The 26409-nt window shown below is 43.3% G+C and overlaps 1 protein-coding gene and 1 long non-coding RNA gene across 7 annotated transcripts in view; one reads left to right on the forward strand and one right to left on the reverse strand.

The window, feature by feature from the left end:
- Tbc1d1 (TBC1 domain family member 1) overlaps positions 1-22533 on the reverse strand; it is a 167065-nt gene extending 144532 nt beyond the window's left edge. For 2 of the 6 annotated variants that reach the window (XM_090343719.1, XM_090343718.1), the window contains exon 1: positions 13121-13636. In XM_090343719.1, coding sequence (XP_090199845.1) covers positions 13121-13537 — 417 coding nt within the window. In that variant the 5' untranslated portion in view covers positions 13538-13636. Of the gene's footprint in view, positions 1-13120; positions 13639-22436 lie in introns of those variants that run through there. The other 4 variants (XM_090343723.1, XM_090343721.1, XM_090343720.1 and 1 more) reach the window with 3 other exon arrangements.
- On the forward strand, positions 21719-26229 carry LOC150055873 (uncharacterized). Its single transcript, XR_016537402.1, has 3 exons — positions 21719-21814; positions 21933-22350; positions 25101-26229. It is a non-coding gene; the product is annotated as an uncharacterized LOC150055873 (long non-coding RNA).
- Positions 26230-26409: the final 180 nt, after the last annotated feature.

Below are 26409 nucleotides of genomic sequence, written 5' to 3' on the forward strand. Positions count from 1 at the left end.
TAATGCTCCACACTAAGGTGCTACATTGATAGATTTAAGTAGGAAATGTGTTCCTTAGGGCGGGGAGAAGCTGACCTTCTCTAGTAAAAGACAAAAATCAAAAAAGAGGAAGCTGCATAGATTCAGAAAAGGAAGTAAGAGTAAGTGTAAGTCATGATGAGAACCAAGCTGAGGGAGTCTGAGGCAATTTCCAGCAAAGGTGGAGTGTCTGTGGTTTGGTTTATTGCCTGCCATGGGTGAGTCAGGACAGTTTAAAGGCACAGGTTCTCATTTGGGTGAAAGTTCCACAGCACTGAATTCTAACGGACTTAACTGAGCCTCCTCAACTTCTCCACCTGTAATTAGAATTGTGTGGTAATGTCAAATTCGTTTCAGAGTTTCAGAACTCCACTAAATAACAATGAAATCTGATATAAGCCATAAGGCTCTCAGAACCTCAGTTTCCTCAATATCAAGGAGGGGTTGAAATTATAGGGTCCAAGATCCTATGTGTCTAAACTTCTATCTTAAATCAAGCAAATTAGTCATAATATCTATCAAAGGTTGGAGATGAGCAAGTATATTAACTCTATGTGAAAATACTTTGTAAATCACAAGCAACTATGTAAATTAGTTGTGATTATCCTTTTTAACATCAACAGGCAAATGAGATTGAAAAGAAGGAAAATACAAAGTGGAATGGTTCTCTGCTCAATAGGAACAGATCTTGGAGTTGCACAACATGGAGTATTTGCTTAGCAAACAGGAGCCCCGAGTTTGATGTGGGAGAGAGGGAGAAGAAAAGGGAGAAGAAAGAGAAGGAGGGAGAGGGACAGAAAGGGAGAGAAAGGGAGAGAGGGAGAAAGGAAAGGAAAGATGAAGGGAGAAAGGGAGAGAGAGGGAGAGAGGCTAGAAGCAGGGTTAGCAGAACACATTGAGTAATAAATGTCATCTCCATGACCTTGAGCTCCATCCTTGACCTCCATCCATACTTGATCAAACTCTGATATCTAATTCCAATACTATTTCATTGCCAACGCCCATCAATGGTCACCTACCTCAAGTCTAGGAAATATTTGTCACCCAATATCTTTTGTTGTTGTTGTTGTTGTTTGAGATGGATCTCTCTATGTAACCCAGGCTGGTCTTGAACTTTCCATGTTCCTTCTTTAGTGTCATGAATACACATCCCTGACTGGTAGTGTCAGCTGTTACCTTTACAAACTCAGTATTGTTGGTTTTGTTCTTTATGTGCTAGTACTGGGGCTTGAACTCAGGGCCTAGATGTTTGCCTAAAGATCTTTCCCCTAAGGCTAGCATTCAACCACTTGAGCCCTAGCTCCAACACCTGGCTTTTTACTAGTTAGAGATAAGAGTCTTAAAGACTTTCCTGATTGGGCTTGCTTTGAACTGTGATCCTTAAATCTCAGCCTTCTAAGTAGCTAAGATTACAGGCCAGTGTGTGACCTTCATTACTGTTCGTAACCCTGTTCTGCTCCTCCGCTCCTCCATTGGTTCCTGGGACATCACTACCTCACAGGCTTCCTCCTCCCTCACTATTCCCTTTTGGATTCCCGTCCCCTTCCCTTCCCCTTCTCCTGTTCCTAGTGTTCCCTCATCCTTACACCATCAACCACTCCCAAGCTTCAGCCACCACTGCACATTAGCTCCACCTATGTCTAGCCCCTTCCTTCTCCCTGCTCTTTCTGCCACCCCTTGCCTTACCATGGTTCAGGGCTTAGCCTCCTTCACCTGATTCTCGTTCCCCCTAAAGACATACCTCATGTTCTCCAAGATGGCATCCCAGAGACTCCTTGTATCCCGGACACAAGTCTGCCCTTTACCCCTTACTGGAAGATAAAATCCCCACCTCATTCCCACAGCCCATGGGTTCTAAGCCACTCAAGGACACAGGCTGTTTGTCAGCTTGTGAGTCTATCATGCCTATCACACTGCCTGGCACACAGTGTTGAGTATACTGAATAAAACCAACCCTCAGCAATGATGGAGACACTACAGAAGAAGCTCCCACTTGGTCTGAAAATATTTACATCTAAAATATGAGTAGAAGGTATTTAATGTATTTAATGTATTCATTTAGGGGGCAGCTTATATATTTAAACCATGAAGCAGATGGCACCACAGATTCTACATTTACATTAGAGGATTTCTTCTAAGAAATCTGTGCATGTGATTTTTAAACTAGGGATTGTGTTATGAGCCTTAAGTAGATATGGCTGTTCTTTTCCTAGTACTTAATTGCATAAGAACTATCCAAATTCAAAGTGTTTGGATTATTTTTTTTGAACTTTTCATTTCTAAGATGCATGTTCTCAGTTTAGAAAGAAGAAAAAATGGGATAATAGTATAAATCTTCAAGTCCTCACATAAGAATCATTTTCTTGCCATTTTTCTTCCTGTTATTAATATCTTGTTATAAGGACCATGTTATCAAAAACAGTCTTACAGGAAAAAATATTCAATAATTCTTGGCAATTATGTTGAATTATGCTCATAAGTAAAAAGTGGTTAAATATGCCAGAAATGCAATAAGAAATTAAAAAGTTGTATGTGTTGTCTATAATTGAAAAATAGGATCATTTATAATTATTGTTAGAGAAAGTATATATTTATACATCCAGTTTTGGAGAACAGACTAAAGAAAGCTTCTTCTATCTGTCTCAGGCTTTTGAGAGTAGAGATCACATGGGTGTGACATTTGCTCACTTGCATGTTGGTCTCCACTTACTGTTTTTTTAAGCTTTGAATCCTATTAAGACATGCCAGGAAAATTAAAATGTAATCTCTGGTTTGAAATTTAACATCACAGAAGTGGCCCAGGAAAATGATGGGCTCTGATTCATAGCCATTGCTCAAGGGAATGTCCCTGAAATGCCACGTACATTCTTTTACTGATTTCCACAAATAGTATTCATAAAAAATTCTTACATGTAACCAACTACATTAGGTTTTTGGTGGAATCTCATTGGAGACACAATGAAATATTCCACAGTAACATACAACGGAGCAGCCAACTTGTGTAGGAACATCAGACCACCTGTTGGTAAAAAAGACCTTAGTTATTCCCACTAAACTGTCATCAAGGACAGAATTCATTTCTGATTCAGCTTCCCATGTCATTATAGGCCTGGCTTCCTCCAAAATCCTGACCCTTTTTTATGCTAAACAGGTAAGAGTCACTTTCAGTCTACTGGTCAGGCACATTCCATCTTCACAGCTCAAACAGCATGACCAGAATTAAGTCATGATCATGCCCATGCAAACAGAAGCTCGGCCACAGTTACCAGAACAGCCTTCTTTTCTTGGAAGGCATCCAAGGGACAACTATAATGTCTAAAACACAACATGTTTCTACCATTGTTAAAAGATGTTAAAAACACATACACACATGTATGGAAAGACAGACACAGAGGCAGAGAGAGGAAAGACAGAAGGAAACTGTGGTAAAAAAAATTATAAAATGGGTTCATATAGAAACATCTCTATGTAAAAAATGGAATAAAATCTATAAGAATCTGTACAAACCTTGATGTTGGTTTCTTTCTAGGAAATGGGAGTGAGGGACAGCTTTTCCTTTCAACTTCAAAACCACTTTCAACTTTTTTGACATTAATTTTAACATTTAATGTAACTACTTCTATAATTATAAAATTGAATGAGATAAAACATTGTTGCAAAGCAAATGGACACATGTTGCAGCTGAAAGGATTTACACACATGAACATGCATCTCAATAGTAAAGTCTAATCAACCATCAGGAAATTTCTTCCACAACTATCATCAGTAAATACCAGGAAAATTTTGTGTACATAAAAACCAAAGAAGAGAACTGTGCAGAATTCAAGGGGCTGAGAGGCACTGGTATTTATCCTACATATCAAGCTTTGGGGGTGTTTGGGGTCTAAGAACCAAATTTTAATTGAACTAGAAAAATCTGTGATAAGATGGGCACTGCTGGCTCTCGCCTGTATGTAATCCTAGCTACTCAGGAGGCTGAGATCTGAGGATCGCAGTTCAAAGCCAGCCTGGGCTCTAAAAAGTCCATGAGACACTTATCTCCAATTAACCACCAGAAAAAAAAAAAAAAACGGAAGTGGTGCCATTGCTCAATGGGTAGGGTGGTAGCCTTGAGCTGAAGAGCTCAGGGACTGCGCCCAGGCCCAGAGTTAAAATTCCATGACTGGCAAAAGAAAAAAAAAGAAAAAGAAAAAGAAAACTCTGTGATAGTGAAGCAGGAAAGAAAAATACAAGGAAATGACTTGAGAGTTGAGAGTTGCAAAGTGGGGAGGAGCTATATGTCAACTTGACTGGGCTATGGGACACTCAGATAGCAGGTTCAACATTAAATCTCAGTATTTCTAAAACAGACCAGAATTTGAATTGGTATTCTGAGTGCGGCAGACATCCCTATCCAGTGTTGGAGATATCATTCAAAACCTTAAATAGAACAGAAGGGCAGAAAGAATTCAGTTCTCTCTCTGCATAAACACACTGCATAAACAGAACATTGACTTTCTCCTTCCTGTGCAACTCTGGGTTCTCTGGCCTTCAAAGACAGCGTAGAATCTATGCCAGAGTTTCTCCTCCAGCTTCCAGCTGGTATAGATTAAACTATATCTTGACTTGTTCCGACTTGCAGGCTATCTCAGCCTTTATGATTGCATGAGTCAGTACCTTACAATATCTTTCTTAGTGGTTCTGGCTCCCTCCAAATGCTGACTAACTCAGGGGCTTTCTAGGTGAGACCAGGTTAAGGAAGTAAAAAGTAGAGAGGAGTTGATACATTCTCAAGGATGACCACACAAAGGGGACATTCTTTATCCACAAAGTGTCCCACACTGTCCATGGGTGGACAGACGGGCAAGGGCCCAACTCTTTTGGGGATTAGGGAGGAGGACAGACAATAAACAAGGAGGCATATGAATTAGCAAGATACTTCCAGCAAGTGGGTTTCAGTATGTCCTAAAATAGCGGCCCATGTGGTACTGATTCACTACCACATGTAGTTTTGAAAAACAAACAAACAAACTACAAAAGACCTTTAAACATTAACAAATAAAAGGCAGCAAGCAAAAGAGAGAAGCTAAGGTCCTTTTGTGATTAATGTCTAGATTATTTCCAGAAATACTTGCTAGGTAGCCAGTCCAATCTACATCTTATCAGTGCCAATAGATCAAGGTGCATATGTGCTTTAAAGTTCTCTAAAAAGACATTTTAGGTAAAATGGCTGGGTATTGGTGACTCAAGCCTATAATTTCTGCTGCTTGGAAGGCTGAGATGGGGATGATCATAATTTGAGGCTATCCCAGACAGAAAAGTTCATGAGACTACTTTCCAACTGATTGGAGGGTGCAGTGGCTCAAATCTGTCACCCTGGGAGGCAGAGATCAGGGAGACTGAGGTCTCACGCCAGCCCAGGCAGAGAAGCCCACAGGATTGTATTTTAACAGAAGAAAGTGGGCCTGCTAGCACACACTCATCATCCTGGCCTCAAATAGGAGGATTGTGGTTCTGGTGCATACATGGGCAAGAAGCAAGGCCCTATCTCAAATAACTACCAATGGTAGAAAAAGGGGATATGGCTCAGTGGTAGAATGCCTTCCTAGTAAATATAAGGCCCTAAGTTCAAACCCTGGAACAGTTCTCCCACTACCAAAAACAAAGAAAGAAAAGGGAGGTAATAATGGGTGAAATTAACTCCAATCCATAGAGATGAACATTTCAAATGCTCAGTAACCACAGGGCTACACTGGGTAGTAAAGGTCTAGGCTATAAATAAGTTCTTTTCTGATACCAGTCAATTTTTAGGTTCATGATGTTTGTGAAGTCTATTCTTAGCAATGGATTTATTTTTAAAAGTAATGATCAAACTCAGAGCAAGTTGGTAGAATATGCAAAGCAATATAAAAATGCACTGAAAAATAAAAAAAAGACTTTTCAAAATTACCCAAGCATGTAGCTCATAAAGCTGATGCTTCTAGAGCCCTTAGACTCATTTGTCAAAGTCAAAAATAAATTATGTAATCAATCCAGTGTCATGAATCAAAACCTTCCAACAAATACCTCTGAGTTCATGCAGTCCCGGACATTCTTTTTATAGATTAAAAAAAAAAATCCTGGCCAACCATTTCACCCAGCCGCTGACTTCTGTCTAATATGGCTAACAGTCATGGTGATTAGCTGACTTGAATACATTGGTCCCCTAAATCCTTGTACTGAAGCACTGATGCTGTGGAACCCCAAAATAAGATGTTATCTTCTATACCAGAGCAGGATTGAAGGGGCCCAGTGGGAATTTAACATGGATGGAAAGTACCCCCAAAACATATATACCAAACATATTCTGAGAACTCTTCTCTGAACAGCAAAAACAAGAACCAGCTAAGAAATTATAGACACTATCTGCAGAAGGAAGCATAGATAAGAACATTTGAAAACTAGCACTGTGCTCTCCACAACTGTTGTTACCCACCCACCCCATCCCCCAGATCATAAATTCTCCAGCATTGTGTCTTTGTGCTGGTACTGGGGCTTTCTAGTCTTGCTTGGCTTTTTCACACAAAGCTGTTGCTCTACGGTTTGAACCACATCTCATTGCCAGCTTTTTGTTGGTGAATGGGAAATATCTTTGTTGGACTGGGATTTTGGCCTAGTGATAGAGTGCTTGTCTAGCATGCACGAAGATCCAGGTTCGATTCCTTGGTACCACATACATAGAAAAAGCTAGATGTGGTGCTGTGGCTCAAGTGGTAGAGCTCTAGCCCTGAGAAAGCTCAAAGACAGTGCTCAGGCCCTGAGTTCAAGCCCCAGGATTGGCACAAAACAACAAAAAAAGTGTTTTCTGTTTAGGCTGATTTTAAATGGCAATTCTCAGATCTCAGCCTCCTGATTAGCTAAAGGCATGAGCCACTGGCCATTCTTCCCCTTGATGGTCATAAAACAGAAACAAGGTTAGAAGCCATATCTCAACACTTCCCATAACTACTCTGAGTCCTACAAAGTCTCTCTAATGGAAGCAGAACTCCATACACACAGGATTAAAGTATAACCCTGCTTAGAAATAAGCTGAAGTTGCCTTGGACTGAGAAGCAGACCAGAAGCACTTAATGCAACCTTTAGTAGAGGAGGTGAGGCTGAAGGGTCTCCAGATAGTTTTCTGACTTGACAGCTTTTCGAGGCCCCCGGACTCAGCAGAACTCTTGCCATCTTTGTGAAGTAATCGGGCCAAGATCTGATAGGGGTCACTTGGCTAGGCATGTCAACACAGCACTGATCCCATCTTACCACAGAAAAGACTCAAAACTGCTGCCACAACTTAGAACTTTATACCACATGTGAGAAGGAGGCCTGTGAATGTTTGAGGTGAGAAAATATAGTCTATGATGCCATACATGGGGAATGGTTTTCTTGCTGAAGGAATTTGCAGAGCTTCTCCTGCACCAATGTACAATTCAGGGGGACGCATAAGAACAGGGGTTCTCTTAATCAAGCAGTAATCAGAGTGTGGCCTGCATAACTCAAAGAAGCAGTATTTTCTAAATAGCCAATGCATGATGGTGATACAGAGTCATGGGGATATTAAAATACAACACAAATGAATAGGTGATGTTAAAATGAAGTACAAAAGACTTTAGGGTTTCAGCATTCATAGGGCAGCCAACATTTAAAAAACTACCATTTGGGGCCAGGAGTTTGGCCTAGTGACAGAGTGCTTGCCTACCATGCACGAAGACCTGGGTTCGAGTCCTTGGTTCCACATACATAGAAAAAAGCCAGAAGTGGTGCTGTAGCTCAAGTGGTAGAGCTCTAGCCTTAAGAAAGCCCAAGGACAGTGGTCAGGCCCAGAGTTCAAGGCCCAGGACTAGCAAAAAAAAAAAAAAGAAAGAAAGAAACTATCATTTGTTGAGTTGTGGTATTAAAAAGAATAGCCACAATTTCTACATTCTTCCCTGTATTTCGGTGTGAGATCAAATTTTCCACAGACCCCATCAGAGTGATACATTGCAAACAGAACAAATGGATACTAAAGAGGGTAGAAGAATCTAGTCAGCTCCTACTAATTCAGATGTTAGAGATTAAGAAAAATAAAATAATACATAAAATGAAACAAAAATGTGCTAAATGTTTTTTCTGGAAAATATAGTTATTCTCCACAAAATATTATTTATGTTAACATGTAGGAAATTTATTATGTGTATTTTTAAGTAAATTTAAATATCAGTAGCACTAGAAGAACTCGGTTTTTATTTCAAATCAAGTGACTAGTGATCGAGGTATATCCTATATACACGGTATTCTTTGGGATATTCAATAATTTTGAAAAAGGGAAAAGTGGTCCTTGAACCAAAAACTACTGAGATACTTCCCTTAACTCATTTGGTCACAAAAACTCTTGTTTGTGGGTTGGCTGGAGTAAGGACTACACAGGAAAAGTGGCATCCTGTGGCATGCCTGTAAGACAACTTCCCCTCATCCTCCTCTCCCTAGACATTCCTCAGTACATTAATTTGCATGCTGATCAAAGGATTTCCTCTTAGACAGGAATTGGTGCTTCTGACCCTGCCAAGCACAGTCAATACTGACCTCATCTGTTTAGAAGAGGCCTTTTTGTGGAGAATTCTTCCACTGCGCAAGTGTTATAAAGAATGGAGAGAATTGACAGTAGAGATTGACATGTTTTCTGACAGACAGTCTTCTGTTATGAGATATGTAGGAGTTGGGAGGGGGTCCAAGAACCTAACAGAGTCAAGGCCAATGTCATTTACCATTCTGCTTCTGAGGACAACAGAATCCCTGATAGAAGGAGCTATCTTACAAGTAACTCTTGTATTATTTTATAAAAAAGCAGGCAGCAGTTTATTCTCTAAGTAATGACAACCTGTGTTGGAAAAAAATTGGAGGCCAGCCAAAAATAACTTAATTCATATTCCATGCCTTTTTAGAATAAAGAGTATGGCCAGTTTTCTACCTTGAGTGAGACTGGAAGCCCAGAATTTACATATAAATCTCTCTGTGCTGTCAGATAGCCAAATGCCTGGCCAGAACCTGTTCACAGAAGATGTGGGAAGGCTTTGGGAAAAGTGTCAAAAGCATAAAGTCTTGAACAATTATGTTATGCAAAGCCTTTCACCAAGGAAAGTGTCCTTAGGCAGAGCTAGCCTGTTCTCACATCTTCATTTCGGAGTCTGTTCAAAACACAAGAGCTGATAAATTTATTTCTGCAGTTTTGTAAGAGTCTAATTTGTATCATTGTTCAAGGATAACCAGCATTTCATGCTTTAGGTAAAGCTATACAACTTAGGATGGTTTTGTTTTTCATTTTACCAGATACTTGAAGTGAAACTGGCCCTTAATGTGCTTCTAGCAAAGCTTTCTCGATTAAAATGTTATGGCCATAAATGGTTACTAAGTTGTTCCTTTTCTTCATTTTTTTTTCTCTTGCTAGAGTCAAACCCAGGATTCCATGCATGCTTGGCAAGCACTCTACCCCTGAGCTACTCTCCATAGCCCACTTTCTAGGTTCTTGTCCTGAACTAAGGAACTAACTCATTTAGTCTTCCCCGCACCTGCAGGAGACAAATGCTGTAATGATTCCTGTTTTACATGTGAGGAAGCAGACTCAGTTGCCAAAATCTACCTAGTGTATGTGTGCCAGGGAAAGGGTTCAGATCCAGAAAGTTAGTCCCTCTGCACCTCTCACATGAGCAGACTGGGAATAACAGCACATGATTTATAATATCAAGATGTTTCCAAGAAATGGAAACAAGAGGTTTTTTTTTTAAAAAATAATACATTGTTTGCAGTTATTTCATTTTTCTTCCCCCTCCCACTTTGGTTTATGCCCCGTTTCACTGTTTTTGATTTCTGTTCTCCTTGTCTTGTATGTAAATTTATCTGACTTGCAGAAGGGAAGGGAAATCACAGAGATGATGGTATAAAGTATGAACCAGTGGGACAGTGATACTCATAGATACTATGTTGGAAATGAATTTCACAACTTGGGGCAGGGAGTGGAAGGGGAAGCAAGAGAAAATGAGGAGGAGGAGGACGAAGGCTGTATAGCTCTTGGGGGGAAAAACAATGTTGAAGTCTCTGTGGGAAATGATGATTTTGAATTCCACACTATGCTTTATTTCAGGTAGCCTTCTCTCTTGGCATTGATGGCTCACACTTGTAATCTTAGCTACTCGGAAAAAAGTTCTAATATTGGTAATTCAAAGCCAGCCTGGACAGAAAAGCTCATAAGACTCTTATCTCCAGTTCACCACCAAAAGTCAAAAAGTGGGCCTGTGTCTCAAGTGGTAGCACAGACTAGCCTTGAGCACAAAAGCTCAGGGATAGCACCCAGGCCCTGAGTTCAAGCACTAAAACTGGCAGGTGCAGACACACACACAGAGCTTCTCTATACTGAGGGTATGCATCCTGTTCTATTCTGTCTTCCCATCGTGCCCTGCATATGCACAGGCCAGTCTGAGTCCCTATTGAGGAATTAGACTGACTTCCTGCTGATAGTAGCTGACTTCCTGGTAGCCTCTGCTAATAACCTCTCGAGCAGCAGCAGTCACTAGATAAATGTATTTTAAAAATCAATGAACAAATGTCCATCTCCACAAATCTGCTGTCTCTCAGTATCTGCAGGTGATTGATTCTAGGAGCCCCACGCCCCAGATACCCGAATCTGCAGATTCCCAAATCCTATACAAAATAGCCTAGAATTTGCATATAACTGGTACAGCCCTCCTACATAGGCACCTCTAGATTACTTATAACCTAATATAATGAAAGTGTTTTATAAATTGTTGTTTTCCTGTATTGTTTAGGAAATAAGGCCTAGAAAAGATATATGCCAAAACATGTTCCATAAATATGTAATTTTCTGGTAAAATATTTTCTATTTCCTGGGAACTAGCTATGGATTGAGAACAGGAGGGATTGTGGTTCCAAGAGAGATAGGACAGAAATGTTCATTAGACTCCTTCTCAACCCATAGCTGGGTGCAGCGACATCTGCCTATTATTCCAAGATACAGGGAGAGATTGGAAATATATGGTGTCAGGCCAGTCCCAGTAGAAAAATTCATGAGACCTTATCTCCATGAGAAGGAAGATGGACGTGATGGCTGTGGCTGTGACCCCAGAGACAAAAGGAGGCCTAAAAGAAGACAGATCTTTACTCAAGCCTACACCTGAGCAAGAAACGAGGCCCTATCCTAAAAACAACCAAGTGGAAAAAAATAACAGAGCTGGAGGTATGGCTCAGAGGTACTGTACCAGCTTAGCAAGCAGAAGGCCCTGAATTCAAATCCCAGGACTCCAAAGAAAATTTCTATTTGAAGTTGGTTGAATCCACAGGCATGGAACCTGTGGATATGAAAAGCCAACTACACTTAGTACTAACAACATTAAGTCTACAGGAGACTCACACTTTGAAGAGTATGCCACAGTGTGTAGAAGGAAGTCATGGGCATTTCTATTCATATTGGATAACAGGTGTATGCCAACATTCTTAGCTTGTTAGTTGAGATGGAGTCTTGCTACATTTCTGCCTGGGCTAGCCTAGAACTGCAATTCTGATCAACACCAATGCACTCAGCTTCTACTCATATTTTAAATTTGAAATTATGAGGAGCTTCGGCTTTATGGACAGTTATCATCTCAGTACAGGCACACAGGCAGCTTAACACCTAAAGCAGCTGAGGGATGTCTCACATGTGTCCCCACACATGGGGTTAGCTATGATTCCCATATTTTATACCAAAAATTATGTTTCCATGGGCTTAATTGAAAAAATGGCTAGATGGATGGTATTTTCGATTTTATCTACACCAATCTGTACTAAGTAGACAGGTAGCTTTAAACAAGTCATACGAAGAACTACAAATAGTGCAAATAACAATGAAAAGGAAAATAGCAGGGTTTTAAACACCTCTCATAGATTTTTCTCAGACACATCACCAGATTAAACAGTAAAAAGCCAATGAGAGCTGACATGAAGTTGATAAAAGGCAAAACACACAAAAGAACCCCTGATAGTATCAAAACAACTTCATATCCACTGTTCTTATCAAAGACCTTTGCCCAAGTGAACGTCATACCCTGGGAAACCCGATAGAATTATTTTCATGTTTTATGAAGAACTATACTTTTCTTAATGTGATCTTCACATTTTTAAATGTGGAACTTTGCTATTCAAAGTGCAGTTTGCAAAGGAGCAGCATCCGTCTTATCCAGCATTGGGCTTGAACTCTAGGCCTCACATTCACATTCAGCTTTTTCAATCATAGCTGGTGCACTTGGTTAAACCTCCAGTTCCAGCCTTTTTTGTTGGTTAACTGCAGATAAGAGTCTCCTAGATTTGTCTGCCCATCAGGCTTCAAACCTTGATTCTCAGATCTCAGCCTCCTGAGTAGGATTGTAAGTGTGAGCTATCAGCAACTACTATTTTTTTGTATGCTGGTACTGGAGCTTGAACTCAGGGCCTGGGCCCTGTCTCTCAGCTTTTAATGCTCAAGACTGGCACTCTGGAAAGGCACTGGTGCTCACGCCCGTAATCCTAACTACTTAGGAGGCTAAGATCTGAAGACGAGGATTTGAAGCCAGTCTAGAGGTAGCTAAGTCTATGAGACTTTGATCTCCAATTAACCACCAGAACATTGGAAATGGCACTGTGGATCAAAGTAGTAGACCACTAGCCTTGAGCAAAAGAGCTCAGGGATAGTGCTCAGGTGCTGAGTTCAAGCCCCACAACTAACCAAAACAAAAAGAAAAAAAAGAAAGAAAGAAAGAAAAGACTGTTGCTCCACCATTTGAACCACACCTCCACTTCTGGTGTTTGCTGGTTAATTGGAGATAAGATTCTCACAGAAAGTTGAAACTGGCTTTGAATGGTGATCCTCAGAGATCTCCACCTCCTGAATAAGTAGGATTACAGGCATGAGCCACTGGCACCCAGTCTAATATCTTTCAAAAATATACATTTTCCTATAAACCCAATATTCAGTTAAATAAACTATGTAAAACCGCCAATGATCTCATTTGTTCCAGTCTACTTGTCCTAAATTTCCCAATACAATAAAAGCATTGCAGCTCCACATTATCCCTTTGGTCTCTCCTCCACTTACTTTAGTCTGATCGTCGGCTTTGAAGACATAGCAGATACTCTGCCAGTGTGCAGCATTATCCTTGATGAGGCAAGCAAAGTAACTGGGGTCGTGACTATTGTGAATCAGTTTGTGCACATGCTGAGGCTTACACTCAAAGAGGCTGGAGCAGATAAGTGGATCCCACTGTTGACTTCTCCTCGGCTCAGGTTCACATTTCAGTCCAGAGGGTGAAACCCAAAGTCGCACTTGCTTAGTGACAGGCTCATTTTTAGAGGACTGCCCATTGAGTCTTCGCACCTCAGCCACCACCCATGGCAGCATGGGCATGGTGGTGAGAGAATGCACAGGCAAAGAGCCCACCAGCTGAAGGCTAAAGTCCACCGAGACTTCATTGGGAAATGGATGCTTCCTCGCTGTGAAGGATATGGGCTCCATTTTGGAAAAGGGACGGAGACACAGTGAGATCTTGCGGCTGGCTTTCTATGGTTGACAGACTGAAGAATCCAATCTATTCTACACCCTTCTGATGCAGAATCCTAGAGGAGAAACAGAGACATTAGAATCAAAGTTGCAGTAATAACTACTTTCAGAGAGTTATTATTCTAGAACTCAAAAATCTGAAACACAAATACAAGAAGAAAGGTATTTGCTCAAGTAAGCTACTCTGCCTAAACAGCTTTCTGCATGAGAAAAAAAAAGATGTAGAAATGATGAAACTATCATACTCACGATAGGATACAAAGACATCACTGGGAAAGTTCTAGGAAGCAGAGAAAAATAAAGGGACAGCAAAGTCAAGCACCATAGAAAACAATGTCACTGTTCTCCAATGGCTTCATACCCTGTTCTGTTATGTAGCCAAAGATTCCCTCTGAAAAGAAATCTTGCAGGGAAAAAATAGTAACTATCTATCAACCAAACCAGCTTTAAACAGGTGGTTAAAGGTGTTTTCACTCACACTGCTTCTCAAATTTTATCCATCCCCATTTTTTTTACCCCAGTCCTGGGGTTTGAACTTAGGGCCTCTTTATACTTAAGGCCAGTGATCTACCACTTGAGCCACAGTGTCACTCCCAGCTTTTTCTGAGTAGTCTATTGGACATAAGAGTTTCACAGACATTCCTGCCCAGGCTAGCTTCAAACCATGATCCTCAGATCTTAGCTTCCTGGGAAGACAGGATTATAATGTGAGCCACTGGCACACAGCATAACTCCCATTTTTTAATGTTGCTAAGTGGATGAACTCAGGGCCTTATGCATGCTTAGCTAGGCAAGTACTCTACCACCGAGCTATATCCCCAGCTTCTACTCAAGTTAAAAAAGGAGACTGTCTAGAGATTCTGAACAACAGATCAGTACTCCATTAGCATCTCCCCAACATCTATCAGGTTTCATATACCACCCTAAACATTATTTTAATTCATGTACTGTAAGTCATTGCCTCTATGTACTCTAGCCTGAATTTAGTTATTTAAAAAATAACTCATTCTCACTCCAGAATATGGAAACAAGTTTATCTTTGTGGTTGTTGTTTCTAATGTACCATGTGAAGTTATTTTTTCTTCCTTTTTTCTCCCTTATGGTTTATCCAGTCATTACTGTATCTGACTTTGATACTTAGTATATTTTATATATGTTTATTTTAAGGATTCAATACACATCCTTCAACAGGATGGCAAACTTCTTAAACTCTTAAGGATTATGGTGATAAAACTCTATATTTTAACTCTTTGGGAAATAGCAGAACCGAAATCAATGTTTTCCCCCTTTTTATAATAGGAGATGTATAGGAGATGTATGTATGTATCTTAAATGCAATGCTTAAGTAAGTCTCAATGTATTTCAGACATTTTTAATTTTAAGTGTTCAAAAGTTCAGAAATAAATCAATATCTTTAAGAATCCAAATCTATTTTGGGAAGTTGAATCCCTGCTTCCTTCCTTTATTATACAGTACTTATTATTATGAAAATAAGTCTTGGAATTCCAAAAAATAATAGCCCTCTCTCTTCTCTCTTCAACTTTCAGGTGAAAGTGGCATTCAATGTCTGGCTTGACATTCCCTCCTGTAACTGAATCGGCTTTAAGTTTTAACCGTTGACAGCTGCTAATCCTAAGACATGCCTACAGAAGTACTAGAATTACTACAAAGAACACAGCCACATCTATCAATTATTCTAGACGCAGCAGTTATAAATCAGGTGGCAACAAGGATAGCAGAACTACTTTCAGTTTTCTGCTCATTTAAATCACTTAGTAAATCATCATCAAATTAGTTGTCATTTATTAACAAAACTACCTGAAAAAATAGTGTCTACTTTCTGGGACTTGAAGTAAGGGCTTGTACTTTGTCTTCATTTTTTTTTCTTTTTTTTTTTTTTTTTTTTTTTTTTTTGCTCAAGTTAGTGCTTTACCACATAAGCCATGCCTCCTCTCAGCTTTTTGCTGGTTTATTAGAGATAACAGTCTTAAATTTGTGTGTCAATTAAAGATTGTGAGCCATCTACTTTTTACTTTTTGTTAAACAAGCACATTTTTAGTTTCTGTAACAAAGCAGAGTAGGCTTTAATATTGCTTATAAACTATCAAATGATAAGTTTGACCTCAGACATAGCCGTAAATTGAAAACTATTCAGATACTTCTAGTGTAATATACATGGTAACTTGGACTAGATAATAATTATTTTACAATAGTGTCATAGATAGATGCACTAACTCAATAATACTAGCAAGTCATTACCTTGTTTGCAAAGCCATTTCAAGCCACATAAGTTACACTTGACCCCAGCTAGAACCATCTGTACCTTAAGCCTCAGGGGGAATCATTTCAAAGAGGCCTCTTCTGCTTTGTATCTACAGGAACCAATAACCTCATCTTTACTGTCTCCTCTTACCTTCTTGTTAGCAGAGTGCTAAGGACAAGCCTGATTCTTTTGTATTCCATACAACTTCTTCAATTCTGCAGCAATCCCAAACATATTTCCACCCTCCTCAGAACAATTCCTGCTATGCTACCTCTCTGCCTGGAAACATGCACTTAAGATCATAAAATTTTAAAATTAGCAAGATTCTCCTTATACCATTTACAAACATCCCTCTTTTATGAAACTGGGTTCTGGAGAAGTTAAGTGGCTTGTCCAAATTTAGTGACAGAATTAGGACAGTACAAATCCCGGTTGCCCATCCAAGAGCCGTAAAAGAACCTCAATTTGCCCACGAGGACATTTTCCAGTGTCAAGTTGGAAAAAGCAAGTTGCTTAACTTTCCCAAACTCAACCCCTTTTTTATAGCAGAACAAAACAAAGTCGTCTCTGTCTGAAATCTGTGAATCTCATTTTCATCATGCATAACCAAATGTCCCCAAAACTACATAAAGAAGGGATGGCATCTACTGATCAGACAGTGAGAGATGCAATTGTAGGCGTTGGAAAGCTGCACAGTGAGATCCCCCTCTTTTCCCAGCCCCCCTCCACTCCCTCAGCAAGTCACAGAGAATGGAATGTGGACTTTTCCTTGCCAAACAACACCCAGCCTCTGAAGTTTCGGTTCTCATCTTCTCAGCATGCTGGTGGAAGGGTGCTGTCCTTTACATGGGGTTTGTGTGTGACCCAAAGGTTGATGCATTGGAATTGTGGTAGTCAGTATGACCATATAGCAGGTAGTGGCATCATAAGAGGCGTGGCCTAGTAGGAGGTGACAGAGTCATGACCTCCATCTTGAAGGGCTTAAAGTTGGTTTTCTGGAGTGGGGTATGTCTGCAGGATTTGCTTCTCTTAAGAGTGAGTTGTTGTAAAGGAGCCTGCTTCCTCCTCACTCTCTTGCTTTCTCTCTTGACAGATGGATCTCTCACCCTCGCATAGACCCTTGGCCTGATGCTCTCTTCACCATACTGGGACACAACCAGAGGCCAGTGCATTTGGCTGGACATTTCAGCCACCAGAATTATAAAGCCAAACAAATCTCCTTTCTTTATAAATTATACGACCTCAGAAATGTTGTCTTCACAACATAAAATACACTGAGATAGAAGAAAAAAAAAAAAACCTGATAAAAAAAAGAAAGAGAGGGCCGGGAGTTTGGCCTAGTGGTAGAGTGCTTGCCTAGCATGCATGAAGGCCTGGGTTCGATTCCTTGGTACCACATACATAGAAAAAAGCCAGAAGTGGTGCTGAGTCTCAAGTGGTAGAGCTCTAGCCTTGAGAAAGCCCAAGGACAGTGTTCAGGCCCTGAGCTCAAGCCCAGGACCGGCAAAAAAAAAAAAAAAGAAAGAAAGAAAAAAGAAAAGAGGGAGGCAAGAGGGTTGAGAGTTTCTAACTTCCAGCCACGTTAGGAACCAGCCCATACTGATTAGTTCTAGGGGATCCCAGGAGAAGTGGGAAGTTCTGGAGTGGCCCCTCACACTTCCCTTTGCGAATGATGGTTAAATGAGCAGGTATGGACCCGAGCAGAAGCATCCTGCAAGCTGAAGTTCTCTGAACTCATGCAGCAGGTCCACTGACTCGGGTACATAATTTGTTCCTTCCCAACATGGAATCTCACCCGAGTCAAAGTGGACAGCTCTGCACCCAGCAGTTGCCCAAGTGGCAATGATCCTTGCAGGCTTAGCTGTTCACCATTGCATCTAGCTCACATCCCACATGCTTCAGTACTCAGTGAGCTTAGCAACATGACTTAGACAATAATGCTGCTTTTAAATGGCTTCCTTCTTATGTAAGTAAAAGGTTGCTTTTGTGACCCCTTTGTTTTTTGCTGTTCAGGAGAAAGGGATGGAGAATGGAGGTGTTAAGTGACCCATAGAGATTATATAAAATCCTCCCCCTATCTTCTACCTGGTTGTTTTCAGGAATAATAATAATAATGGTTAACATGTAATAGCTCTAGGTTAACTGATCTAACTCTTGCAACCACCTGAAAAATATGGAGTATTCTATACCATTGCCATCATGCCAATTTAAAGTGGGGACAGGAAGGAAGGACGCAGCACAGGAACTGAGCACCTCTGCCCAATATCATCTTGGTAGAAAGTGGAGGAATCTGGATTTGAACTCAGCTCTTTGGCTGAAGAGTTGGTGCTTGCTTTTAAGCATTTCAGTAAAGGAATACTTATTAACCAACTACCCTTTTTGAGACACTTTACAGAGATGACCTTCAAGACTCTCCCTACTCTGAGAACAGAAGACCCACTAATAATGGATGAGGACAGAATTGGAATATAACCCTGTCCTACACACAAACTTTTGTTCTTCCCAATAGAATGCTATCTTTAGAAGGGAATGGGGACCGGAAGTTTGGCCTAGTGGTAGAGTGCTTGCCTAGCATGCATGAAGACCGAGGTTCAATTCCTGTGCACCACATACATAGAAAAAAGTTGGAAGTGATGCTGAGGCTCAAGTGGTAGAGCTTTGAAAAAGTCCAAGGACAGTGCTCAAGCCCTGAGCTCAGGACTAGCAAAAAAAAAATAGAAGGGAATGACCTCCAACTAATGGCTTAGCTTGGTTTATTGTATCTAAGGCTTGGATAGCCTCAGCAATGTAAATCTAGTGTCTAAAAAAATAAAATAAATAGTAGCAATAAATAGTTTCCATTATGTTTATGTACCAAGTACTGTTTTAAACACTTGATGTTAATTTTAACAAGAAACCCCTATGTGCTTACCTACTCTGGAAGTTCAGTTTCTAGATTTGAGTCCAAATCTCTTGACTCGAACTACATATGATGCTTTACTAAAGTGAAACATTGGCCTTTGCTTTTTTTTTCTTTTTTTTGTGGGTCATGGGGCTTGAACTCTGGGCCTGGGCACTATCCCTGAGCTCTTCAGCTCAAGGCTACCCCCCTACCTCTGGGTCTGTCCTATCCTGGGTTGTCTGTGAACTCTTCAGCTCAAGGCTACTGCCCTACCCTTGAACCAAGCCCCACCTCCTGCTTTCTAGATGTTAATTGGAGATAAGAGTCTCAGACCTTGCTCCTCAGATCTCAGCCTCCTGAGTAGGTAGGGTTACAGGTGAGAGCCAACATGTCTGGCTTTGCCTTTCCTTTTTTTCATATATTTTTTATTGTAATTAAATAGAAGGGTTACATTATATTCACCAGATAGAAGGTGCATTACTTCACAAACATTGATACCCTTTCTCATGTCTTGGTCCCCATTTCCTTCCCCCCAACCCCACCCCTCATCTTGTTTTTCCCCATTCCCTATCCAATTTCAAATAACCAAATAAGCATATATACAATATATCATATAACAAGGTAAAATACTGTAACAATATGAGATAACCAAGAGGGACATTTGTAAGGAAATGGAAAGACTTAGAAAAAACTCTTATTAAGTGAAGTAAGCCAGACTCAAAAGAACATAGGCTCAATGGCTTCCCTCATTTGTCATAATAGTAGAAACCTTGGGCTTTCCTAGTAGAGATTTGCCTTTGCTTTTGAAGGGAGAAGTGTCTGTGGTTAGCTCAAATTAAAGAGGCACAATCAAAACTAAATGTGTGTTAGCGCTAGAACCTACTTCTTACATTCTCTGTACTTGCTCTGGAACATAAGTGTCAAGGTCATTTCATGTGGCTCACATGTGTCAGGTCTTTTTTATAAGCATTTGAAACCTGAAGGAGGCATACACTCTCTAAGAATCCATCAGAATAGATTTTTTTTACTTGAAAGTGTAAACTGTCATGTCTTTTGTGAAGAACCTTATTAAAACGTATTGGAATGTAGAGTTGAAAACAGCCTGCAAAAGGAAGTCTAAGGAAATAGTTCTGACGAGAGACTTAAATCCTTCATGTCACACCAGGGACCTGAATCCCAACCCCAGCTGCCGAGCAGACTCTGTGCACTCATTGAACTAACAGATTCCACTTCTCCAAGTTTTAATGAGCAAGAAAAGTTTTGGGGTGACTGGCTGTCAAACTTTAGAAGAGCACAGTGAACCCAGAAAGAGCAAAAGTAACCATGCCAAGACACCCACACATATATGCATAAAGTCTCCAAGCACACATGTATACATTGTAGGTTCTCAGGAGAATCTGACAAGGATGGGAACTGGGAACTACAAAAATATGCTGGAAAGAGCACAGGAGGCTTGAGGAGCTGTCGCTTATGGAGGTAAGATTAAAAGATGAAGTCCTCACTGGTGTGTGGTTCATGCCTTTAATCCCAGGAAGCAGAGTCTGGTCCCAGGGCGAAAAAGGGAGATGGTATTTTTTTTATTGTATTTTATAGTCAGGATAATGTGTAGAGGGATTACAATTACATTCGTCAGGTAGTGGGTACATTGCTTCTTGAACCTTGTTACCCTTTTTCAAGTTTTTGTCGCCCTCCCTGTCATCTTGTTTTCCCCCTTCCCTTTTCTATTTCAAATAAACAAGTGTATGTACAGTATACCTATGTACAAATTCAGATACAGTAACCTCATGAGATTTAACCATAAGTGGGAAAAATGAGAAAAGAAAAGAAATAACGTTACAGAGACGGTATTTTTTTTGCAAATAATAGCATGCCTACATAGTAATCAAAGCTTTGAGCTTGAGCTCAAAATACCCTAGTACCACAAGAGGTGGGCAGCAACACCAACAACAATGGAATTAAAGCAAGCACCCCTCCTTCTGGCATATTCTAGAAGATTTCAAAAGATGAGGGCTAGATGGGAGTGCCCACCCATGCCTGGCTCTGCACAGTGGTAGACATGATGGCAACTTCCTGCCTTCCTGGTCTGGGCTGCCTGTTAGGAGAGCTGGGTTATCCCTGGCCTGGTAAGGAAGGAGAAAGGGCTGTTCCTGGCTCATCAACCGCCCATTTCTTCTTCATACCCTCTTGGTACTGTGACAAGTTGTGTTAAAAGGTAAATACTGACATGAGTGCTACCCAGCTAGAAATGTTATGGAGAAAGGGGAAAATGCCATGGTGATGGGGCAGGAGGCTTCTTTGCAAACCTTTTCTTGGATTTCAATCCATTCCCTGGTCAATGATAGTTCCCCTCTTGTGGTGGCCTGCAAATCACTGAACTAGATCATGTGACAGCATGTCATAGTCACCGCATGCTTCTGTTTCTCCTTTGAGCCACAACTTATTATCTCCCTATCCTCAATGAACATCACTTCATATTCAGAATTTCCCAGCTGTGCACTTGAATCCACAGCTCTATTCAGTCCTGTCATGTCAACAGGTACTTAGGAAGGATTGGAAATGTATCTTGTTTCTCTATAACTTGTTTACAAACAAATGAGGAAGGATTGAAAACGGGGGTAGAATCCAGTTTCAGACAGTTGTCAAGCCCCTTAAAAAAATAACAAGCCTTTTTTTCCTTTCATGCCATTTCTAGATTCCTTAAGACAGTCTTCAGGATTCCCAGCAAGGAGGAGGTTAGGAGACACACCTCCTGAGCCTAGCCCAGCCCTTCAATGCTATAAGGGATCACCTGCCTCAGAGACAGCAAGCAGGTCTCCAATCCCAGCTCACACCTGAGGGGGAGAATGCATTCCTGCTCCCCTAAACAAGGTTCTTTTTCGGGGCCTCTGCGGTCAGCATTAGATCCGGTGCAAAAAGTTGATACGTTTAGACTAAGTTTCGTGGGTGGGACCCATTTAAAGGAGGTCGTTTGTAAAACTCCATCTGAGTCTAATTGAATAAATGCAATCATCCGATCGTCTCTAAAAGGAGAAGCAAGAAGAGGTCTGTAAAGGGAAGCACAGACGGCTGGGAAACTCAAAAGGAAGGGGTGAGAGGAACAACCATCGCTTTCAATGTCTTCTTTTCCAAGCAACTTCCGGAGAGCAAGCCGATTTCAACAAAATCACTGTCATCTTTTTTTTTCTTTTCTCCTCTTTTGGAAAAAGAGAAGAAAAGAACAGCGTGGCCGCCGGCACGCGTGGCGAAGCGTGGGGAGGTCTCACGACCGCGCGCAGACGACGAGGAAGCCACGAAGCCGGCTTTCCAACGCCTGGTACAGGATGTGCCCGTAGAAAGCTGCCAAACTTACCACCGCAGACTCCCCTGAACTTTTCAGGGGGTGGCGTGGGGTCACTGGGGCCGAACCCGCACCCCACCCCCGCTCCTCCTCCAGCCGGCCTCCCCAGCGGGAGGGAGGAGATGCGGGGACCCGGAGCCCCCCGCGATCCGCACCCGGCGCGCCGAGCTTTCGCTTTCCTCCAGACAGGGGGACCACGAGGTGGCACCGAGCCTGCGCCCCCCCCGTCCCAGTCCCGAGAGACCCCCGTACGGCGAGGACGGCAGGGTCGCCCCTGGACTTGCCAGGTGCCAAGGGAGCCCCGAGGGCGCGGAGGGGAGGGGAGGGGAGGATCCGGACTTGAAGCCCAAGACGAGACCCAGGAGGCGCCTACCTGTGCCGAGTGTGCGCTCAGAGCCCCGGGCCCGGGCCGGGCGCGCAGGAGCTCCGGGGCATCCTGGGGACCGCCTGGGCGAGTGGGGCGTCCATCGTGCCCAGTGGCTGCGCTGTCTTCCCGCCTCCGGGGACCGCACCGCTCGGCTGGTCTCCCGGCCGAGGACACCGCGGCTCTCACGGCAGCCGCAGCAACAGGCGCCGTGGTCGGCAGCAGCAGCGGCGACCCGCGGAGGAGAGGGAGGAGGGAGAGCAGGAGGGGGAGGAGGGAGGGGGGAGGAGGAGGAGGAGGTGTCTGCGCCCGGCTCGCGTTTCCCCCTCCCCCGCGGGGCGGGCCTGGGGGCGGCCAGGGCCGGGACCGGAGCCGGGATCTCCGGACTCGGCGTCCGGGGCGGCGGGAGGAGGGGGACGCGCTGTGCCCCTCACTCCCCCCGCCCCCCGGCGCTGGGTGACGCTGCCCCGCGGCGCAGCCAAGCCCGCCGAGTCCCAGGCGACCCACAGCGGCTGCAGTGCGGAGCCCCGCCGCTGCCCCCACGGGATTAAGGCCCCGGGGACGGGGTGTGTGGTCGCACACCCTGTTCTGGGCCTTCTATTTATAGCAGGTGGCACCGCCGGGCGGCGGGCGAGGCCGGGAGAGGCTCTCGGCAGGTGGCACTGCCCGCCGCCGCTCCGCTCTCCCCCGGGGCCCCTCCGGCACCCCGCTTTCCTCCCTCGGAAACCGCCCTGGCGAGGACTGCGCTGCAGCACCCTGGGGTGGCGTGGGGAGGGGACCGAGCCGTCTCCGGCACCGCGCCCGCCCCTGCCCTGGGGTTGGGTGGTGGTGGAGAGAAGGGAGACGACTTAGGCTCCAAGCGCTGGGGTGCTGACACCCCGGAGAGCCGGCAAACCTCTGCAAACCCCGTTTGTGACCCATTGCAGAAGTGACGCAGAGCCGGGTTTGGGCGCGCTTTCCTTCCGCGTATCCCCCCTCCCCCCCTCACTCACACACACACACACGCACACACACACGCACACACGCACACGCGCACACACACACTCACGAGCACACGCAAACCTCCTCAAGTTCTGTTTCACCAGGTAAAAGTGGTAAATTTCACCTGCAGGAAAGAAGGGGGAGGCAGAGAAAAGTAGAGTCTCAACACCATCTCCAGAGACAGGCGGGGGGGGGGGGGGAGAGTGAGGGAGGGGGAGTCCAACATGGAGAAGGGGGGGGAGCAGAGAGAAGGTGGCTCAGAGCCCAAGGGCATCAGTGGGGATTTGTAGCGCAGGCCTGTCTTGCAAGGCTGAGCCCTTTCTTTGTTTTTTCTTTTCTTTTCCTTCCTTCCTTCCTTCCTTCCTTCCTTCCTTCCTTCCTTCCTTCCTTCCTTCCTTCCTTCCTTCCTTCCTTCCTTCCTTCCTTCCTTCCTTCCTTCCTTCCTTCCTTCCTTCCTTCCTTCCTTCCTTCCTTCCTTCCTGTGGCTTGGGGAGAAGGATCACAGTGTGAAGCCAGCCCAGGCAGAAAAGTACGTGTGAGACGCTTCCCTTCAATTAACTCTTCTCTCCCATTAGCCAGAGGTGGCGCTGTGGCTCAAGAACTGAAGAGCTAGCCTTGACCTCAAAAGCCCAGGGAGGGTGACCAGGCCCAGAGTTCAAGTTCCAGAACAGGAAAAAAAATGAGAAAGAAGGAGAGGGAGAAGGGGAGAGAGGAAGTGAGAGGGGGGGAGAGGGAGAGGGAGGGAGGGAGGGAGAGAAGGAGAGAGAGAGAGAGGGAGAGAGAGAGAGGGAGGGGAAGAGGGAGAGAGGGGGAGGAGGAGAGGGGGAGAGGGAGAGAGGGAGGGAGAGAGGGAGAGGGAGAGAGGGAGGGGGGAGAGAGAGAGGGAGAGGGAGAGGGGGAGAGGGAGAGGGAGAGAGAGAGAGAGAGAGAGAACGTTCTAGCTCCTTGGTGGCAACTGGCCATTTTTCCTAACCCTCACCTGGGTCAGAAAAGGGCCCTGGGCTATGAGAAGCGGCCATGCCTGCAGCACTTCTCCAGTTAGCAGAGTTAGCACCCTAGGAATGAAGTGCCAGATTTTATAGGACTTTTTTTCTGGAAAACAGAACTCCCTCTGTCACACACACGAAAGAATGCTGAACATTTTTTTCTGTACAGCATTATTCTGCCTACTTGCCCTTTGACTTGTAGCAGCTCTAAGAGAAATAGTAGAGACTTCGGATTACTTCTTGTGAGTATATATACCAGAACGGGGCTTTGAATTTAGGGGTGTCATCTTTTAGCTTTTTTGTTCAAGGTCATGCTCTCCCACATGAGCCACAGCTCTGCTTCTAGCTTTTGGGTGGTAAATTGGAAGAGAAGAGTGTCATGGACTTTTCTGCCTGGGCTGGCTTTGAACCTCAATCTTACAATCTCATTCTCCTAAAAAATTAGGATTGCAGGCATGAGCCACTGGCACTTGGCCGAGATAGAAGTTTTTAATCGGTGGACCCTTTCCAAAATTTATATCAATAAAGACAAAAATCAAGATTGTAGTTTTGTGTATATGGTTATAAAACAATGCTTACTGAAAAGATCTCCAAGAAATGGAGGTTTTTCATTGTACTGTTGGTGGTTCCCTCCCCTCCTTTTCTTTGGTTTATTCCCTTCTGTCACTGCTTTTTAAAATTTTTGTACCATTTGTCTTGTCTACAGGTTTGTGATGGGAACAATGGGTGAAGCAATTCAGCAGGGAAACCCACTGGATACTATGTTGGAGAAGAACTATACAACTTGGGAAGAAGGGAAAAACTGGGAGAGAATGAAGGAAGGAGTGACGCTGTTTAAAAGGAAATGTATTCGTGGCCGGACTTACATAATTTCAGCCCCTCTGTACATCACCTTTACAATAAAATTATAAAAATGAAAACAAACCAGAAAAAAAGGAAGATTGCACAGATAAGAGGCCTAGGATACTGGATGGTTCACTGCGCACATTGGCTCCTTGGTGGGCAGTGACTTGCTGGAGCCCCAAGCAGATAAAGTCCCAGCAAGCAGTCTATGACCAGTAGACAAGCATGCAAGAAGCAGGAGGTGTCTTGAGCATGGACGCAGTGAAGCATCTCAGCACCAGTGTTGCCAATCCCCCACACAGAGCACCTTCTACTATAAGGAGCATCCAGTTCTGGACAAGGAGCTTAGCCATAAATCCATCTGGGGAGGAGGCGGCTATGTATCCAGCCCTGGAGCAGGCTTCTGGGAAGCGTCTGATGTCCTCATATGGACAAAGTGGATAAAACTCTGGGCAGTGCTTTCCCTTCTCAGCAGCCGCTCTTATTCATCATGGCTCTGCACAAACAACTCTCCACAACTCTAAGGATGGCCACCCTTGCGGGGACGCCCACTTGCCCCAACTTCCCATAAGTGGGTTATGGGTCTGGGCATGGCTGGCTTGCATGTCATGCCTTGTTATACCTTGAAGTCTTATCAGGTCAGTGAGAAGCTCATGATGTGTCCCCGGGACTTCACACTGACACTAAGCAGCATGGATGTGCACCCAGCCTTAGATGGTAGCCTTTTCACAAGAATCCAGGAAAGTTTCTCTCGGGGTTCTACTAGGAAAACCTTTTCTTTGCACAAAATTGGACATCCCAATCCTTGCAATGACTAATGGACTCAGAGGTCCCATTTGGTGCCCACTGTTTAGCTGTTTTTTCCGTAGTAACAACAGCCATTGCTAGCGTGGAATCCATGCCATCCAAGACACAGCATAAATAACTATGTGTTGTATGAAACCAGAACTGACTACCCTGAGCTGTTTTTCCTACTTTGCAAGCGTTATCAAAATATTTCTTTTATGACATGCTGAGATTCAATGGTGGGAGTCCTTTTTTCGAGTGTGTGTGTGTGTGTGTGTGTGTGTGTGTGTGTGTGTGTTTTCTGATGTCTATACTAGGGAAAAGGACATAATAGCATTACTCTGTCAACCCAAGTGTTTGGAAAATTTTTATTTTTTCTGTTGGTC

The sequence above is a fragment of the Megascapheus bottae genome, chromosome 13, assembly GCF_031878675.1.
Source record: "Megascapheus bottae isolate mThoBot1 chromosome 13, mThoBot2.hap1, whole genome shotgun sequence".
Taxonomy (NCBI): Eukaryota; Metazoa; Chordata; class Mammalia; order Rodentia; family Geomyidae; genus Megascapheus; species Megascapheus bottae.